Source organism: Sciurus vulgaris (genome assembly GCF_902686455.1).
Source record: "Sciurus vulgaris genome assembly, chromosome: 11".
NCBI classification, from domain to species: domain Eukaryota; kingdom Metazoa; phylum Chordata; class Mammalia; order Rodentia; family Sciuridae; genus Sciurus; species Sciurus vulgaris.
The window spans coordinates 109154499-109175037 of record NC_136472.1 but is presented as its reverse complement, the minus strand read 5'-3'; the positions used below and the strand labels follow the sequence as shown (position 1 = coordinate 109175037).

The following is a 20539-nucleotide window of genomic DNA, read 5'->3' as shown; positions in this document are numbered from 1 at the left end:
TATTGTATTAAAATGCAACAAACCTCTAGGCATGGTGTTGCACACCTGTAATCCCAATGATTCAGGAGGCTGAGGCAGGAGGATCTCAAGTTTAAGGCTACCTCAGCAGTTTGGCGAGACCCTGTCTCAAAATAAAGAATAAAAAAGGAAGGTGTTGTAACTTAATGGTAGAGCGCCTCTGGGTTCAAAGCCCAATACCACCCAAAAAGAAGAGAAGAAGCAACAAATTTAGTAAGAGTTATAAATGTAAAATGATGACTTATAATCCTTTAACAGATTATTAATGCTGTATTGTATATGAAGTTCAAAAGGTAAGCAGAGTTTAGATAATCTGATAATAGCGGAAGTGAAGGTAAGGAAATATATCTAAGAATGGAGCAGTTCTCTAAGGTTCTTCTGCCTTTACATATGTGAGATCCTTTTCAATAAAAGCTGTGTGTCTGTGACAGGCAGATTCTATTTCCCTTTAAATTAGTGAAGATGAGGAGTTAGATGATCTTTTTCTGCCTTTACTGAGATAGCCTTTGCAGTCTGTCCTCTACTATAGGGTGGACTTTGAGTTGCACTGTCCTTTATTTTCCACTAATATTTTCATTTTATAATGTCCAATTTTGGTTTAGAAACAGATGATTTTCTACCTATTTTGTATTTGTTGTTTTCTTCACTGTATTCAGAGAAGAAAACTGAATCAACTATATTCTTTTGTAAAATGGGAATGCAGAGTCATGGGATTACCCATAGGAACCAGTCAGGTTGATTATCATACCATTTAAACGCTTATCTACTTTAATTAATTTTAGATTTCATTGAACTGCATCTCTTTAATGAACCTAAAGTAATGTGCTAATAATGGCAGAATATTAGATACTATTAATATTTTATTTTGCTCACATACTTGGAAAATTTCTTACTTACCCAGAAATCTTGAATAAGTTAGCCTGGCCTGTGCCATTGAATGAATGTGTGAATACTAGGGTACTTAAGATGCTTCAAAAGAGCAATTTACCAGTTTTCTTAAACTCTGGTTCTTATCAATACCTTATTCCAATTTTCAGACTTCTTTCTTATATTTTTCTTAATTGTGAAATAGTTGATCCACAGGCAAAGAAAAAAAACTCTTGCGTATAGTCCACCAGAATTACTTTCCAGATTTGAGTACTAGTAATATATGTATTTTTCTTTAAGAAATGATTTACTTTTGTGACCAGATCTTAAATGCAAAATGACAGCAAGAAAAGGCATACCTGGCATTATTTTGATTATGATTGTTTTGATGTAAAATGTCTCCTACCAGATAGAAAACATTCGATTGTTAGCAATTTTTACTTTCATTGAGAATTTTTGTCCTATAGATTGTTCAAGGAACTTATGAAATATTGTATGCCTGTAGGAATAAGCCTTTCCACTGACTCTTCACATGATAGACCTTTAGAAGCAAGTCTTAAAAATAACAAAACTTGGGCAGTAGAGTACCATTGTTTTTGCCTCTTAGGTATGTGAAATATGGCTCGGGCCCCACTCGGTTCCCACTCCCAGACATGCTGAAATACGTTATTGAATTTGCCAGTACAAAACCTGCTTCAGAGAGCTGTCCATCACAAAGTGACCCATGTATGAGGTTACCACTTCCTTCAGTGCACTGCCCGGTTTCTGACCTGACATCTAAGGAAAGGTAATGAAAACAGATTTTTAAAAATGGTATGTATTGATTTTCTGGTTTAATTTGAACTGTGTACCAGCTTTCCCCTAATAAGCACTCAGTCCACCAGAGCTCATGAACGGTAAGATTTCTCTACTGTTGTTTGAGTGACAGTGCACTTATCTTGCCCCCAGGGTGGGTGGGGTAGTTCCAGAGGTTTCTTACTGTCTGGGAAAGTCTTCATACTCTTCAAAGACTATCTTGCTATGAGCTAGCTGCCATTAAAGGCCTTTCTCAGGAAGGTTAATCTCTGCTTGTCTGAAACCTCTTATTCTCCCATCTGCTGTGAAGTTAGTAGGACTAAGTAAATATCAAGGAAAGAGATGTATTCATGAGTAGAGAATTAAAACATGAGAAAGAATTGGTTAGGAATTGAAGAGGGCTGAGTGCAGTGGTACGTGCTTGTAATCCCTGCATCTCAGGAGGCCGAGGCAGGAAGATTGCGGGTTTGAGGTCAGTTTCCATAAGACCCTGTCTCAAAAGAGCTGAGGATATAGCTCAGTGGTAGAGCACCCCTGGATTCAATCCCGCCTACTACCCTAGCTCACCCATCGCTTCTGAAAGATGAGAAAGGAAAAGAAGAAATTGAAGAGGACAGACTAGAGGACAGACTAGGGAGGCCGTGTCACACTGACCTTCTGATTCTATTCTAACTCAGGACAGTACTATAGTCTTTATAGTTTAAAGGAGCCAGTAGGGTCAAACTGGATCACATTTGATATGTGCGTGTCCTGGCTAATAAAGATATTAGTACTTATTTTTTCTAAAAAGGACTTTAATGTTAGAAAAACAAAAAACTAACCATTCTCCCTAACCCCCATATTAATAAATATTAATATAATATATTGTTAGATTTTAAATCTAATTTAGACATCTGCTCTCTTGCTTAAATGGGACGTATATATATATATATCCTCAGGGGAAAGAGGCTTCCTTTTTAGTCAAAGCTAAAGGAAGATATAGTAGAAACTTACTTTGTATTTCTTACTAGTATGTGTATATGCAATTTTACTTTGATAGTAATTGATTAGCAGGTAAATGAAAACTTCCTAAAATTCTTTACTCTGCATTAGTTTCAAGAAGTTAATGGTTACATCTTGTAAATGAGAGATTTTATCTGAGACTGATCCCTTTTCCTTGGACTTAACTTAGGAGTAGGAGAGCTGGAATTCTTGACATGAAGCCCTGTTCTCTGAGCTCTCCCAAGTGGCCACGTGTGTTCATTGTTTTCCTTGTTTCTGTGTATTTTGTTCCTGGACAAGTAATTTCACTTTACAGAGTTACATCTTGGAAACTGCCATTGGTTCCTTGATCATTCTAGTCCCAGCCTTCTCTTTCTTTCTTCCTTCTGGTCCTTTCTTCATGAGGAGGCATTGTAATTAGTGATTAAAGAGCATGAACCATAAACTCAGGCAGAACTGGGCTTAAATCCTTTTCCGTCACCCACTCACTGGGTGAATATTGGTAAGTTGCTTAACTTCTTCAAACATGAGGTTTGTGCTTCATAAAATAGAAGTGATAGTATCTGCTTCATAACCAAGTTGTGTTAAATGAGATAATTCAACTGGGCACAGTGGCACATGCCTGTAATCCTAGCAGTTTGGGAGGCTGAAGCAAGAAGATCACGAGTTCAAAGCCACTATAAGCATCTTGGCAAGACCCTGTCTCAAAAAAAATAGAAAAGGGCTGGGAATGTGACTCACTGGTTAAGTGCTCTGAGATCAATCTCTGGTACCAAAAATGGGGGAAAAAATTATTCATATAAGAAAAAATTTGGCTTAATATCTTTATAGGGTTAATGCTCACTAAGTAGTAGCTGTACTTTTTTGTTTATTAACTTGTTTTCCACAGCACATTAATTTAGGCCAAGGTATATTTTGAAAACTATCATATGAGCATAATTTTTGTTTTCCTTTAGTACGAGTCCAGAATGTTCTCAGGATGTTGAAAGTACCTTTTCTTCTTCTGAAGACTCTCTACACAAGTCTGAGGTAGCAAGTAGTCCCCTAACTTCCCCTCGATCTTCCCTGGGAATGCCTGCACACCCAGCTCCTCGTACAGTCACAGATGAGGAAAAGAACTTTGTTAAGACCTGTCTTCAGAGGTGGAGGAGTGAGATTGAACAAGATATACAAGGTTGGCATTCTTAAAACTTGTCAACTTCTCTTTGCCTTTTCTTGTTTGAATGTTTGGAAGCCAGGTACCTTGTATACACTTCCTGCAATTGCCATATAGGCTGTTGAATTTTGACTCAGTAATTGTGACTTCTTTTTCACCTTAATACCCTGTAGGATTGGTGCACAACCCCATTATTTAACTGTGGAAAGATGACTCCAAGATTCCCTCTTCAAAATTTCTGGGAATTTGTGGAAACTTATACACTCATGATCACCTTTACTGAGATCTGTCTTCTCCCTCTTTCCTTCTTTTTCTTCCCCCTTCCTCCTTCCCTTCCTCCCTCCCATCTCTTCTCCTTTTTCCTTCTTTCCATCCTTCCTTCCTCCCTTATTTCTTCCCTTGTCTTCCTTCCCTTACCCTCTTTCCTTGCTTGCTTGTGTGCATGTTCTCCATTTTCCTCTGAGTGCTGGGAATCAAACCCAGGGCTTCCTGCATGCTAAGCATATGCTCTGCCACTGACCTGATCCCAAGTCCGTATTTTTCTGTATTTGCTAATTTCTGTTCCTGCAGTAGTTTTTCAGAACTTTGACTTCAGTTGATCCGAATTTAGAATTTCTGAATTTCTTTTAAGTCTTTTCCATGTAAAGCATGCTTTATTAAAGTTTAATGGGGCAATGAATATCTAGTTGTTGCACACAACATGAAACTTAATTGGTCATCATTCTGTTCTTAAACTTCTTTGGCCTTGTTGCCGTATTGCTCAGATTATTTCTTCCCTTTCTCCTTTTATTTAAGGAGCAAATAGACAAGTAAAACTTGAGATTCCTCCCAAGTTCTTTCAGAGAAATACAGCCCTACCTTTTTTTTGTCCTTTTCATTTTATATTCGGTCACTGAAACATACAGTATTTTATGCCCAGGTGACCCACTTAAGTCTTTTCCTAATTAAGTTTCTTCTTTAAGAAATTTTGCTTTGAAATCCCAAGTGCTTGGATTACAGTGGCATACATCTGTAATCCCAGTGCTGGGGAGGCTGAGGCAGGAGGATGCAAGTTTAAGGCCAATCATAGTGACTTAGTGAGGTCCTCAGGAACTTAGCAAGACCCTGTCTCAAAATAAAAAATGTGGCTCAGTGTTTAAACACCCCTGGGTTCAATACTAAACAAAGGAAAAGAAATATTGGTGCTAATTTTAAAAACTAATTTAAAAAACCCTTCATAACCGAAAACATGAGCTACTTTAAAACTGTATACTACTTTGGGTTCACAGCAGGAAATTGAAATCATAAGAACTGTATGTATAGATAAGCAATACTGTCTGCTTAGCTGAATGAAGTAATTTTAACAAAGTGTTCTTTTTAACAGATTTAAAGAATTGTATTGCAAGCGCCACCCATACTATTGAGCAGATGTACTGTGATCCTCTCCTTCGTCAGGTAGAATGAAAATGGTGGGAAAAGATTCGTGGCTGTGCTAATGGTAGATACAAGAAAATATATTTCTCTCTGAAACCAAATGGGATTTTCCCTGAGATAAGAATAAACTTGAGCCAATGTGGTGGTACACAACTATAATCCCTGCTACTTAGGAGGCTGAGGCAGGAGGATTGCAAGTTCTAGGCCCACTTGGGTAACTTAGCAAGATGCTTTTTAAAAATAAAAAGAACGGGGCATGTGGCTTAGTGATAGAGTACCCTAGGTTCAGACCTCAGCACCACACACACCAAAAAAAGAATGAACAAGATAGATATTATTTCCCTTGATTAGGCTGAAGAAAGCAATGAAAGCAATGTATCTTTTACCTGCAGTAGAACCTAAAACATCCTTGTTTTGATTCTGCCATGTGGTATTTTTTCATCTAGTAGAAAGGTTTGCTATAAAAAAAATTAATAAACATTTCTCACAAAATTGTAATTTAAGGAGTTCAGTGGGGGAAAACTGACTTAGAGACAAGTTATCCATCCTTTTTAGAGTGCCATGGTCCTTTGAGAACCTTTTGTAGCAGTGTGCTTCAAGCTTTATATCTTGAATAACTTAAACTCCAAATGGGAGCCAGGCAGGACAGAAATTCTTATTGTCCACACAAATTTTTGTTCAGAATAGCATTCTGGGCATGGCCTTGCAGAGGCATCTGTGTGAATGGACCACGGGCAGAATGGCTGCAGGAGGAGAGCTCTGCTTCTAGAACGGCAGTGAGCCCAGTTCTGTTGCGTAACAGGAATGTACCATGTGAATCTCGGGGTTTCCCTGTTGTCTCTTTTGTGTTATGTCCAAAATCTTCGCCACCAATGAAAACATGTCAAGGTACTGATTAAGTGTAAGTTTAATTTGATTCTATGACTGACTTTTCTTTCTTTCACCAGTACTTCCTTAGACTTTAAGTATTCCTCTGTTTTTTTCCATATTGAAAAAAAAAAATAAACACATACTTTTCAAATGTTGAAACAATCAAGTGAGCTTAGGTGGTATTCATTCATAAGAAGAAATATAAGGAGCATGTGACTAATTTATATGAAATATGCTAACTTAAATTTTGGTACCAATAAAATAGGAATAGAATGAGATAGCTGCCAGACTTGTTTTTAAGTCCCAAATATGATAAACATTTTCTCAATATGAATAGCTAAGGCTATTCTGTCTTTAAATAAACTAACTTTTGAATTGGAAGGGTAACTAAACCTAGGTTATCTTTGGTTTTAGATCTATGATCATGGTAGTTTAGAGTTAAAAGAACTTTCAGAGGGAGGGCAGTTGTGGGGATGGGAAGGATGGTGGAATGAGACACACATTATTACCCTACGTACATGTATGATTGTTTGCACTACTGATGTGACTCTGTACCATGGTCAGCCAGAGGAAGGAGAAGTTGTGTTCCATTTGTGTACAGTGTGTCAAAATGCATTCTATTGTCATGTATAACTAATTAGAACAAATTAAAAATTTAAAAAAAGAGCTTTCAGAGAGATCATCTAATTCAACTGTCTGGTTTTAAAGATTCTGGAACTGAGGTATACTTGATAGATTCCAAGACTATTTTTGTTAGTTCATCTTGAATTAACAAGATGTTTGAAATGAACCCCTGTAGCAATACATGCATAGTCATTTGTCCTTTATCTGATAGTTGGAAACAGTTTTGCATTTTAATAATCTAAACTTTATCAGATTACTTTGCTTAATCTGACTGAGAAATTTCCTTTCTGATTTGCAGGTGCCTTATCGCTTACATGCAGTTCTGGTTCATGAAGGACAAGCAAATGCTGGGCACTACTGGGCCTATATCTATAATCAACCCCGGCAGATCTGGCTGAAGTACAATGATATCTCTGTTACTGAATCTTCCTGGGAAGAACTTGAAAGAGATTCCTATGGTGGCCTGAGAAATGTTAGTGCTTACTGTCTGATATATATTAATGACAAGCTACCCCACTTTAATGCAGGTAAAAAGATCTTTAACAAACCCAAAGATTGGGGAAAATCTGTACCACCCAGGGAGGGGGATGGTCTCATATTTCTTTTGCAGACATTTAAACTATAATTTATTATTATGTAATAATGCATTCAAAAGATAAAAACCGAAAAGAAAATAAAAAGGAAAAATAAATCTGCTTTCCTACTTCCATCCTTGACCAGTGGTCCCACTCCCCAACAAGTATACAGTGTAGATTTCCTATGTCATCTTTAAGAAATGTTCTGTGTGTATGCTAGATTTTGTTTATCTTCTTTCCCTCATTGAACCTGCCATGGGTTATTTTTCTGTTCAGTTCTGCACCTGTTTCATTAATAGAGTATTTTGTGATCTCTATAGTTTAATAAATAGAACCTCATTCTTTTGAACAACTGCATAATAATTCCATTGCATCTAGTACAGTTTATTTGATCACCCTCTCATTGGTAGAGTTTTTAAATTATCTCTAGTTCCCTCCATCTTTTTAGTGTTACCCTTACACATACTTTTTTGTACCTCCTGGAGAAGAGCTAAATTTTAAAGGCATATTTTCCTAAACAGTCTCATTTCTCATAATACCAAGAGCAGTAATAATTATCACTTAATACATTCTTTCAAATTTATATCTATAATGTCTTATAACTCTAAATGGGACGTAGGCGGAGTAGAAATCCTTATGATTCTCATTTTCCAGTTGGGTGACAAGCTTTCTGGGGTTCTATAATTGTTTAGATTCATGTAGCCATTAAATAAATGTCAGACCCTAGATTTAAATTCAGTTCTGACTCCCAATTCAATTTATATTGCTCTCTCTTCCTTTCACATCTTCTGTGAGTGGCCTTTATGACCAGCATTTTATGTGTAATATAATAAAAGGCTTTTTCTGGGAGACTGAGGCAGAAGTATTGCATATTTGAAATCAGCCTGAGTAACTTAATAAAACCCTGTCTCAAAATAAAATAAAAAGGCAGGGGATTGTAGCTCAGAGTGCTTGCCTAGCATGTGCAAGGCCTTGGATTCAGTCCCTGAACCACCACAGAATAAAAGGGGTTGGGCAGTGTGGGGAGAAGTTCTTTCTTTTAGTACTCAAACTCTCTTATGTTGCCTAAGTAAGAAAACATGTAAGGCATTTTGTCCAGGCAGCATCATCTGCCTGATATGCTAGTATGATGGAGGAAGATGGGATGAAGAGAATGTTTATTTAGTAATAACCAGTCTTCAGAATCACATATTTACAGTGTAAGGGAACAAGTAGCTTTTTGTTGGAGTTATTGTGCAAATGACTATGCTGATATTGATTGTGTGTAGGAGCTTTGCAATTCCTTGCATTGTTCTTTTTCATATTATAGAAACAAGCAAGCAGAAACCGTTGTTTGCTTAGTGAAAAAGCTAGTTAATGGCAATCAGTAAGGGAATGTGTTATTCTGCTATAGGTTTTGTTTCAGTTTGGCCACAGAATTAGAAAGAGATTTAATGTGACCTTGTTAAGCTTGCAATTTTTCATGATAGCTTTTTTTTTTTTTTTTTTTTAAGTTCTGGATGAACACAATACCCCCATTTTATTTATTTTATGTGGTGCTGAGGATTGAACCCAATGTTTCACACACAATAGGCAAGCACTCTACCACTGAGCCACAACCTCAGCCCCTCATCATAGCTTTTAATGAGCCAAATATTATAGGCCAACTGAACCATTGCTGCATATTTCTTTCTAATAGCAGTTCGATTGTGTGAAACTTGAGGAAATAGTAATGCCTTGAAATTCATATTTAACCCTCTTGAGATAGGTGGTTGTTCTCATCAATAGTAAGTGCAATGAATGGTTCACCTGATAAAACTTTTTAGCTTGATGTTTCCATTGTATCTATTGGTTTCTTTTTTTTTTTTTTTTTTTTTTTTTTTTTTAGTTTCCAAGAAACCTTTGTTATACCCAGTGATTGATCATGATTCCAAGTCCTTACTGTGTCATTCATTCCTTCATTCATTTAGCATGTGTTTAATAAGTGCCTACCTACTAATATGCCAGGCACTGTTAGTGATGTGCTGTGTTTTCTGGCCTTATATTGTCAATATTTCTTTTTTTATCCCACCCACATTTTTTTGTTGGTGCATTATAGTTGTACATAAATGGTGGGATTTGTTGTTACATGAGCATACAAGCACATAGTATAATAATGCAGTTTGACTAGTATAACTCCCCAGCACTTCCCCCTTCTTCCCCTACTCTCACCCCTTTTCTCTACTGATCAACCTTTGGTTTTCATGAGATCCCCACCCCCAACATTTCTTTTCCTTTTTCCTCTATAGTTTGTGCATATGAGAGAAAACATAACAATCCTTGTCTTTCTGAGATTGACTTCTTTCATTTAACATAATGTTGTTTAGTTCCATTCATTTTCCTGCATGTGACATAACTCCATTGTGTATATATACCACATTTTCCTTATCCATTCATCCATTGATAGGCACCTAGACTGGTTCCATAGTTTGACTGTTGTGAGTTGTGCTGCTACAGACATGGGTATACATGTATCACTGTAGTAGATGACTTTAATTCTTTAGGATAAATACCGAGGAGTTGTATAGCTGGGTCATATGGTGGCTCCATACCTAGTTTTTTGAGGAGTGTCCATCCTGATTTACATAGTGGTTGTACTAATTTATAATCCCACCAACAGCTTAATGGTGTTCCTTTTTTTCCACATCCTCTGCAGCATTTATTATTATTTGTATTCTTGATGTATTGTCAGTATTTTTGATTAATTACACATATATGTGTGGGTTTTTAGGGGCAAGTCACAAGATGAAATGTTCTGCTTTCTTCCCTTCTGGAAAGAAACTTTTGATTCTTAGGGATGTTTTCTGAATGGCATTCCATTTAACTGTCTTTGGTTTTTCTCAGAGGCAGCCCCAAAAGAAGCAGATCAGATGTTAAAAGAAGTGGAAGCACTGTCTGTTGAACTCAAGCATTACATTCAGGAAGATAACTGGAGGTTTGAGCAGGAAGTAGAAGAGTGGGAAGAAGAGCAGTCTTGTAAAATTCCTCAAATGGAATCCTCCACCAGCTCAACATCACAGGATTTCTCTACCTCACAAGGTATCTGAGAAGGTCTTATGTCTGTGTTCTAATAGCATGTAAGCTGCACACCAGATAGCCCTATATACCTCATCTGACCAAGTGATAGCTCTGTCTTTACAATGTTTCATTTATAGTTGGCATTGCATAACCTGATAGAATAAATTGTGACTTTAGAATGTGATTTATGATGAATAGAAATAATATCTGAAAGACTTGCTATCCTTTTTGCGTATAGTTTTGCTAATTTCCCAGGTTGTGAGGGAAACTGTGATAGATTGATAGATAGACTTCTTGAAAACTGTCCTCCAAAGAAAATCTTCCTAACAGATGGATTTTGGGGGAAGCCTTCTAGGCATAAAGAAATATGAGAAAGTTGGAAGCACAGTAAATTTTACAGAATCATCAGTGGGTTCTTGCTGAAATAGCCATTTCTTGTAATCACTAGTTTCTTTATAAAAGGTGTGTTAGAGGTGTTGTGTATTAAACTGTGTATCCATTCTGCTTACTTGATATCAGAGTGTCCTAGTCATTTTTTTTATCAGTGGAAGCTAATGTCTTTGTGTGATTCTTTGTCAGAGCCTCCAGCAGCCTCTTCTCATGGGGCTCGTTGCTTGTCATCTGAGCATGCTGTGATTGTGAAGGAACAAACTGCCCAGGCCATTGCAAACACAGCACATGCCTATGAGAAAAGTGGTGTGGAAGCAGCACTGAGTGAGGTGAGACTGATGAGGAGGTCAAGATTTAAGAGGGTCTGACTTTAAACAGTAATTGCCAGCTCTCTCACATTTCTGTTATTCTGTATCTCTTCTGCATTTAACCAACCCCTCTTTATTTCTTCTGTTTTTTTCTTACTCTTTTTCTCACTCTGCTGCCACAGCTTAAGGAAGCTGAACCCAAGAAGCCCATGCCCCAGGAAACAAACCTTGCAGAGCAGTCAGAGCAACCCCCAAAGGCTAATGATGCAAAGTCTGCTGTCCAGCCTAATTCTGAGGTCTCTGAAGTCGAAATTCCCAGTGTGGGAAGGATTCTGGTTAGATCTGGTGCAGATGGATATGATGAGGAGGTACAGAGATGAGTGTAGGAATTAGCTGTTTGTTGTCAGTCTTTCTTATGTGACCGTATACTCTCAAAAGGTGTCTGATAGCCAGGCGCGATAGCACTCACCTAAAATCCCAGCAGCTCAGGAGGCTGAAGCAGGAGTATCACAGATTCAGGGCTAGCCTCAGCAACTCAGTGAAGCCCTAAGCACCTTATCAAGACCCTGTCTCATAGTAAAAAGTAAAAAACAACAACAATAACAACAACAGCAAAAAAACGGAATGTGGCTCAGTGGTTAAGCACCCCTGGGTTTAATCCCTAGTACCAAAAAGAAAAAAGAAAAAAAAGTGGAAATATAGCTAATATTTTTCATTGAATCAAATAATTAACAAGAAGGCTTATATGGTTTTGACCTTAATTACTAATTTTTAAAAGAAAGTTTTGTTTCTACTGTGCGCTGGTTCTCTATGTGTACATATATACGTGTGTGTGTGTGTGTGTGTGTGTGTATATATATATATATTCATACAGGATTATACCTGGGGGAACCATATCAGAATCCAGATGACTCAGAAAGGTAGAATTTAATTCCTATTTTGGTACTATGAACAAAAATTGCCTTCTAGGGAATTTTTGTGTTTATATTAGTCCATTGTTTTTCCTCAAAAAAGAAATTTGTCCAATGAGCAAAACAAATCTGAATTAAAGTTGTTTTTGCATTCAATTCTTTTATCAAGAAAGCTGTTTGCAAATTTTTAACAAGCAACTGTAGAATCCCAAGGTATTCATTTTAATTACACATAAAACAGTCATGAATCCTGTCTCTTAGATTTCTGGGATTTTTTTCCCCCTATGGGTGTTTGTTTTTGTTTTGTTTTTTTCTGAATCCTCATTGGAAGGTTTTCATTGAATACTCATGTTTGTATAGCTCTTAGTTGCCAGACTGTTTTAATATGCCATTTGTCCTACTAAAACTTTAAAATATTTGTGTCTTTAAGCTATATACCCAAAGTTACAGAATTAAATCACAATTTGGGTCCTAGACAATTCCCCCCAAGAACTATAGTTTAATTCAATTCTTCAGCAGTGCCAAGTTGGAGATGATTTTGAACAATATGTCTTTCTTCATCTTGTTCAATTAGAAATGTGTAATAGAGGAATAGCTCACTTGGGCAAGGTGTTGATGTTCTATAAGGGGCAGAGGTTGTGCATGCACATAGGAATAAGGGTTTGAAACTTGTGTCAGTGCTGGCCAAGGAGCACACTGCTCTACTTTCCTTCAGCACTCTCTTCACCTAGCTTTCATACAGTCTTCTTTGAACCTTTCTTTCCTTTTTCTCTCTGTTTTGTGCCCTCTTGTGGTAGGTGATGCTGAGCCCTGCCATGCAAGGGGTCATCCTGGCCATAGCTAAAGCCCGTCAGACCTTTGACCGAGATGGGTCTGAAGCAGGGCTTATTAAGGTATCTTTTTAAAATTGTATTAATTAAACCAGCTATCATAATATTGGGGCAGTAACTCTATAAGTGTGGAGAAATGTGTTTTTTTTTTTTTTAATATACATCATTCAAGCTTCCTTTGCTGTCCAGCTAATGAACAAGCTGTCCCATAATAATGTTGGCTCCTCTCCTCTTTGCACTAACCCAACCTGTTAGCAGTGCCACTCTGTTACACTAGCCTACAGGGGCTATTGCTTTTGTTAAGCGATGTCTATTACTAAAGTGTGGGCGGTACTGTGCCTTTGTGATTTGGGGACCTTATTGTAAGACAGTATGTCATGGCTTTTTAAGGCATTTGAATAAAATTTAAGATTCTTGAATTAAGTTACATTTGCATGGATTTCTAAAAAAAATTCAACTAAGTATTTTTGATTTTTTTTTTTAAGAACTTGGAAAAAATGAATTTCTTATAAGTACAATTTGTGGTGCCAGAATGCTAGGGAGTTTTATTCCTTATGATATGTGGACAACTTAAAAGATTCCCTAGTTGCTTTCATAGTTCCTCAGTGAGAAGAATTCCATAGAATTATCATGGAGTTATGAGACCCTCCAGCCCTTGGGCATCAATATTTGTGTGCAGAAGTCCACTTTGTACCCCTTTCTAACTATTAATTTTGTCTTTAATAGGCATTCCATGAAGAATACTCCAGGCTCTATCAGCTTTCCAAAGAGACACCCCGCTCTCACAGTGACCCTCGACTTCAGCATGTCCTTGTCTACTTTTTCCAAAATGAAGCACCCAAAAGAGTAGTAGAACGGACCCTTTTGGAACAGTTTGCAGATAAAAATCTTAGTTATGATGAAAGGTGAGAAGGATACACTCAGGTGATTTGGCCTCCATCTAGATCAGGCCGAACTAATTTCTCTGAGAAGAGATTTGACCTGGCATCCTTTCATTGCTTTCTTAACTTTCTCCCACATAGATCAATCAGCATTATGAAGGTGGCTCAGGCTAAACTGAAGGAAATTGGTCCTGATGACATGAACATGGATGAGTACAAGGTAAAGTCTTTTTTTTTTTTTTTTCTGCAAATGGTACCTGAGGCAAAATTAACAATTTTGTGTTATCACAGACTGACTTGTTCCCGTCCCATCCCACCCCCCACCCCCCCGGCCCCCAGGAAAGAATGGATAAATGGTCTTTACTTACCCTCAGAATAACAGGTCTCTTTATTTCCATGCTTCTGTTAGAATGATGCATTTTCATTTCCTATAAGTACCTACGTGAGCCTTATCCTAGGTAATAAAATTCCTAAAATCACACTTTTGGATTTTTAAAAAATGATAGTGTTTTCTAATATGTATTAAAATACATAAGCTATGATTTTTTTTTAAGCCATTGTATTCTAAGTAAAACTGTGTTCTACCACCAAGGTATGCTTGCCACACTAAGCATGAGGTGGTTCTGTGTGGCATATAACAGCCTTGTGCTACCATCCTCCCTATATCTGGATAGTCTTGTAAGGACTTAGGTTGTTGATGTAAGCTAGAGCTGAATGACTTTGACACAACTGTTGAAAATTCAGAGAGTAAATTCTAAAGCTCATGTGAAATATTTCTACTCCTCAGGGGAAGAAATAGAACATTGAAAACTAAGGTCAATGGTAGACTTATTCTCAATGTTGAATAGTTTTCTCTATTTTCTTTATCATTATTATTATTATTATTATTATTTTATTTGTTTATTTATTTATTTTGCAGTACTGGGGATTGAACCCAGGTGTGCTCTGTCATTCAGCTATACCCCCAGTTCTTTTTTTAAGTTTTTAAATTTTGAGACAGGGTGTCTCTGAGCTGCCCAGGCTCTCATGAAACTTGCAATTCTCCTGCCTCAGCCTCCTTAATAGCTGGGATTTTGAGCATGTGCCACTGTGCCCAGCCTTGAATAGGATTTTATCTAAAAATTGTATTTATTGTTTGGGGCCTGGCCATAAGTGCTCAGTAAATATTTGTACTGAATTTAAAACTCAGTTGTGGGAAATGCAGTAGTAGAGTATTGAGATCAAATCATTAAAATGACTGTCCTTCCTTTTCAGAAGTGGCACGAAGATTATAGTTTGTTTCGAAAGGTGTCTGTGTATCTCCTAACAGGCTTGGAGCTCTATCAAAAAGGAAAGTACGTTGTTAGCCTAAAAAATTGATCAGGACACTGTTACTTACTGATGCTTACCTAGGGATAGGATACTAAGAGTCACAACCGTGCATCACCTTCCTTGTCACACACTAGTACAGTGCTACACTTTTTCCAGTGCTTCACTTCAGTTTTGCTCTGAATGTCACAGTTAATTTCCTTCTTCAAGTAATCATAAATTTACTAGTAAAGCAATTCATGGTGCCAGACTGTTTTGGTGGTGTTGGGGATTGAACCTAGGGCCTCCTGCATGCTAGGCAAGTGCTGTACCATTGAACCACATCCCTACCTCCCCAGACTTTCTCTGTGACAAATAAAAATGTACTCAGAAAATGAACTTTTTTAGTTGTCATGGGCCCCAGTGAGCATCTAGTTCCCTTCTTTGGTTTAGAAAGAGAAAAACTGAGGCCAAAGAAGTTTCCTGATTTACCTTGAGTTTCTTGACACATTTTTTTAAAAAAAGAGCTGAAGATGGCTGTGGTTCTTGGCCCAGAGGCTCTTCCCAGTATGCCAAACTGACTCCATCTTTAAGATTTTTCCATAATTGCAACCAAGTAGATTCTCATATTAAGGAACAGTTAGGTCTAAGCCCTAGGTTTTGATGAAGGAAAACTCAACTGCGGTTTTGTCTCCTGTTTTCTAAGGTACCAAGAAGCATTGTCCTACCTGGTGTATGCCTACCAGAGCAACGCTGCTCTGCTAACCAAGGGGCCCCGCAGGGGGGTGAAGGAGTCAGTGATTGCTTTATACCGAAGAAAATGCCTTCTGGTTTGTACTGTTTATGAAACCTTAAGATGTATGTGTGTGTGTATGTGTGTTTATCTGTACTGTTGGAATCATGGTGAGATATAACTTAAACAAAAGAATTATCTTAGACTGGGGTTATAGCTCAATGGTAGAGTGCTTGCCTAGCATGTGTGAGGTACTGGGTTCAATTCTCAACACCACATATAAATAAATAAAAGTCCATCAACAACAACAAAAAGAATTATATCTAGCAGATTTAGAATTATCTCTAGCAGATTTGGTCCCCCACCCCCACCCCCCGCAACTCTTGTGAGCAGTTTTACTTTGGGATGGGTTCTTTTACAATACCTTAAGTGAATATCATTCTTCAACCCCTAAGGGAAGTTAAGATGAGCCAGCCATTCCTTTCTGTGCCCTTCCTGTGTGCCTGCATTGTGGTTTTGATGGCCTTACTTCCCTGCTACATGGTGAGTTCACTGAGCAGAGAGGCTTTTCTTATTGAGCTGTTTCCTTGGAGCCTGGCAGATAGTGAGCATATGTAAACGTGTGTTGAAGGACTGTGCTAAACTAACAGATGAAAGCTTTAGGGACTTATATGAAACTCCACTTTAAAAAAAAAAAAAAAAGGTAAGAACCGTAAGAATTGGTCCTACTGTCATGTTAGCATAGTTGTCGCACACTAGTTAAGACTAAACCTACCCTGGCCTGTTTTGCCTTTGGCAGCAACACAGAAAGGCAGACCTAATCCCTCTGCCTACCCAAAAGTGTAAACCATGCTTATCCTTCAGAGAACAATAGAGGGTCTTGCCTTTCCAATTGTGCTCGTGTCCATTTTCCCTGATACCCGGCAGATTTGCCCTTGAGAAGAGTAGGCCATCATTCCTACCACTGCCTGGTCTTGTTAATAGCAAGTGGAGTATGATAAATCATGACATGTTTATCTCAGCAGTTTCATTTTCTGATTTATACTTTGATTTCTGTATCGGTTATAAGTGTGGCAGGGCTACTTTGAAACTTGAAAAAGGGACACTGTAGATGTGACAGATCTGAATTTTATTTAGAGCCATGCTTTTATTAATCACTAAATACAGATTGACATCTTGAATATCCTCTGCAGCTTAGAGAGTAGCATAGTAACAGGGATTTAGTCTTTTTCATCACTGGCTTTCAACCCCTTACATATCAGGCCCCTCCCCAAACAGTTAAACCAAAATTCTCGGGAGGGGACCTGGGCATCTGTGTGTCTTCTGCAGATGATTCTGATGCTCAGTGGAGATTGAGAACTATTAATTCGGTTTTTCGTATAAATAGATGTTAACCATGACCTTGATGTGTAAGTTTAGTGTAGCAGGTCACAAACTAGGTTGCATTAGAATCACTTGGGGAACTTTTATAAAATTCGAATGCCCCAGTCATCCACACACTAATGAAATCAGCATATTTGGCCTGGGAACTAGGCATCAGTGGTCCCTTTGTCCCAGTACTGGGGATCGAACCCAGGGGTGCTCTGCCACAGATATACATCTCCGGCCTTTTTAAATTTTATTTTGAAACAGGATCTTGCTCAGTTGCCCAGGTTGCACTCAAACTTGCGATCCTCATCTCAGCCTTCCCAGTAGCTGGGATTACAGGCATATACCTGCCGCTGTGCCTGGCGGCATCAGTCTCTTTTTTTAAAGATCCCCAGGTGTTTCCATTGTGCAATAAAATGTGGGAACCACGTTTTAAACTCTTATTAAATAGATATTTATCTTTTTCAGACTTTATCTCACCCGACTCTGTATTTTATCTGTAGGAGCTGAATGCCAGGGCAGCTTCTCTCTTTGAAACAAATGATGACCACTCTGTAACAGAAGGCATTAATGTGATGAATGAATTGATAATTCCCTGTATTCATCTTATCATTAATAATGACATCTCCAAGGATGATTTGGATGCTATTGAGGTCATGAGAAACCATTGGTGCTCTTACCTTGGGCAAGATATTGCAGGTATGTTGTTGTTATCACTTCTAATAATTTCTGTGGTTTGAGGAATTTTACAAATTACAGTGGTCTCAGGTTTTAGCACTGGTTGTCAAAACCTCTTAAGACATTGGAACTCACCAGTATGTAAGTGAGTTAAGTGAATCTGCTGTGTGGAAATAAGAGTCCGGGAGCCTGGGCTGTACTCATCTTAGCTTCTCCTTACCTTCTCTGTGACTACTGAAGCACCTCTATAATCACTGCTCTCTGGATTGGTCAGACTTTCATTATTCTGTCATCTGCCCACATCTGAACTTTTTTTTATGGTTTAAATTTTAAAATTTTATGCAGAGTGTGATTACTTGATGTTGCATTTGCTAAATTTTCCTGTGGCTTGAAGTTAGAATATCATTAACTGTGATGAATTCAAGATTAATAAGTTAGTACACAGAACATCCTTGCTTACCTAGAACTTCTTGGGGAGAGAGCCCAAAGCTAATTAATTATTTTTAGGTGAGTTCAGTAGTCTTGGAAGGTCAGTATATATTCTTTTTTTTTTTTTTTTAATTTATTTTTATTGTAAACAAATAGGATACATGTTGTTTCTGTTTGTACATGGAGTAACAGCATACCATTTGTGCAATCATACATTTACATAGGGTAATGATGTTTGATTCATTCTGTTATTTTTTCCTTCCCCCCCACCCCTCCCACCCCTCCTTTCCTCTATACAGTCCCTCCTTCCTCCATTCTTCCCCCCCACACACCCGGTCAGTATATATTCTGATACAAATCATCTTTGTTAGTTTCTCACTGATGTAAAGATATTTCAGTGGCTTGTTCAAGTATTCAAGTTTGTAGTATTTATTGATGAATTCTGTAATAAGTTGTTACTATGTATTTCCTTTTAATGTTTTCAGTTTATTTAGACCATTTTTAAGCTTTACTTAATGCCACATATACACAATGGTGTATATGTATTTTAAGCATTTGAAATAGTACCATTATCTGTATGGTACAGAGTATCATATCCTCTTCCTCAAATATTAAAAGTATGCTTTATTAGAAGACATGTCCTCAATAAAGTGAACACGTGGTATGACTGGCAGTATCACATAGCTTACAAGCAGTAACCTAAAGCTTTGGTATATTTGGCAGGTAGATACTTGTTCCTGATTGTCCTAAAGGAATCATCATTTGTTGTTAGCTTGCCAGCATAATGCTTTGAGCTTTGAGATTGGGTAATGAGCTGTCTGAAGACCTTCCCATATAGTTGTAGGCTTATTAATTTTTACTTTGAGATGTATTTAACTCTATGTGTAACCATCCATTTTCCCTACCCAGAAAATCTACAGCTGTGCTTGGGGGAGTTTCTGCCTAGGCTTCTGGATCCTTCTACAGAAATCATCGTCTTAAAGGAGCCTCCAACTATTCGACCCAATTCTCCTTATGACCTTTGTAGCCGATTTGCAGCTGTCATGGAATCGATTCAAGGAGTTTCAACTGTGACAGTGAAATAATCTCCTGTATGTTTGAGGCTCACCTTAGTCTCTGGCTGTCTACCTGTTGCACAGCAGTCTGTTGTCACACTGTTCACCTGGGGAAAGGGATTAGGTGGTCAAGTAAGATTCGGTTTCACACCCCACCCATGTTGTGCATTTAAAGAAGGATTAAAGATAAAATTGCACTTTTTAGGTACAGAATCATGAAAGCCATTTCACTAAGAAAAGACAGGAACAAGTGTATTAAGGTATTCAGTTATTCCTGAAGACCTGAAATGCCTTTGAACCATAATGCTTGGGCTTTTCTAAGCCTCTTGCCTTTTTATCCTGCAGGCCTAAATATTTTTGACAGCAGAAATAAGAGTGATTCATCAGAACCTGAACCAAATGAATAGCTACCAGTTATTTTATCAAATCCAGATGACATTTAAAATGCTAAATTACAGAATTACAGGAGAGTAGTAATGTTGCTTGGCTTTTGACAGGGGATGATAAAATGGGTGCTGATGAACCTCTCTGTCGTTTTACATGTAGGTAGAATATAAGGTCACATGGCAGTAAGATGCCAAAAAGTCAAAGGAAAACTGCCTTTCCTTCCTTTCTTCTCTCTCTTATATTTTTAAATAAACCAGAAAACCTCATACTCAGTCCTGAGAGAAAGAAAGAAAAGCACCTGAAGACTTTGACAGAATAGCATTGTGAAGCTCCACTGAAGATAGCATTTTAATAGTTGTTAACCATTTAGGCACAGTTTTCTAGTATCTGAAAATTGTCAAGAAGAGTTGTCTAAGGCTACTGCTTACCCAGTAGAACACTTTGATTCCTCTCTTTTTTTGCTTTTAAAATCCAAGGGATGTGGAATTGTAAAAAGAAAAAGAATATCTATCTATATATATATGTATGTGTATATGTAGAGAGAAAACTGTTTTTAAAGGACTTCTAATTGGTAATTATGTTTTAACCAAATTTTAAAGATTAAGGGAGGAATCATGGGAGGGAAGAACACTTAATACAACTATGCAGATTTTATAAATGTGCAATAAAAGTATTTGTTTTACCTTTGATGTGCAGTATGACCCTTATTTAAATACATTTTTCCATTTGAGAAATGGATGAACTCAGTAAGCATTTCAATTTTTTTTCTTTAAAAGAAAAGGGCAGATGGGTCAGAAGATGCCAGCATTTGAAAGAGCAAATGTAGTCAGTTCCTGAGCGGCACTTTCTCATGCCATTTGCCCATTTGCATCACATGTAAGCATATTCACTTGTCAAGTTATAGAATGAAAATACAATTTTTTTCTTTAAAACTGAATTTCTTGTGC

General features: G+C 37.6%; 1 protein-coding gene across 7 annotated transcripts in view; it reads left to right on the top strand.

Moving 5' to 3' along the window:
• The window catches only part of USP28 (ubiquitin specific peptidase 28), a 65499-nt gene extending 45218 nt beyond the window's left edge, over positions 1-20281 (top strand). For 2 of the 7 annotated variants that reach the window (XM_079103837.1, XM_079103836.1), the window contains exons 13-26: positions 1493-1672; positions 3618-3835; positions 5181-5251; positions 7023-7251; positions 10162-10356; positions 10915-11054; positions 11216-11401; positions 12742-12837; positions 13501-13679; positions 13797-13875; positions 14910-14989; positions 15649-15772; positions 17547-17742; positions 19060-20281. In XM_079103837.1, the coding sequence (XP_078959963.1) occupies positions 1493-1672; positions 3618-3835; positions 5181-5251; positions 7023-7251; positions 10162-10356; positions 10915-11054; positions 11216-11401; positions 12742-12837; positions 13501-13679; positions 13797-13875; positions 14910-14989; positions 15649-15772; positions 17547-17742; positions 19060-19235 (2149 nt within the window). In that variant the 3' untranslated portion in view covers positions 19236-20281. The remainder of the gene's footprint in view (positions 1-1492; positions 1673-3617; positions 3836-5180; positions 5252-7022; positions 7252-10161; positions 10357-10914; positions 11055-11215; positions 11402-12741; positions 12838-13500; positions 13680-13796; positions 13876-14909; positions 14990-15648; positions 15773-17546; positions 17743-19059) is intronic. The other 5 variants (XM_079103841.1, XM_079103840.1, XM_079103838.1 and 2 more) reach the window with 4 other exon arrangements.
• Positions 20282-20539: the final 258 nt, after the last annotated feature.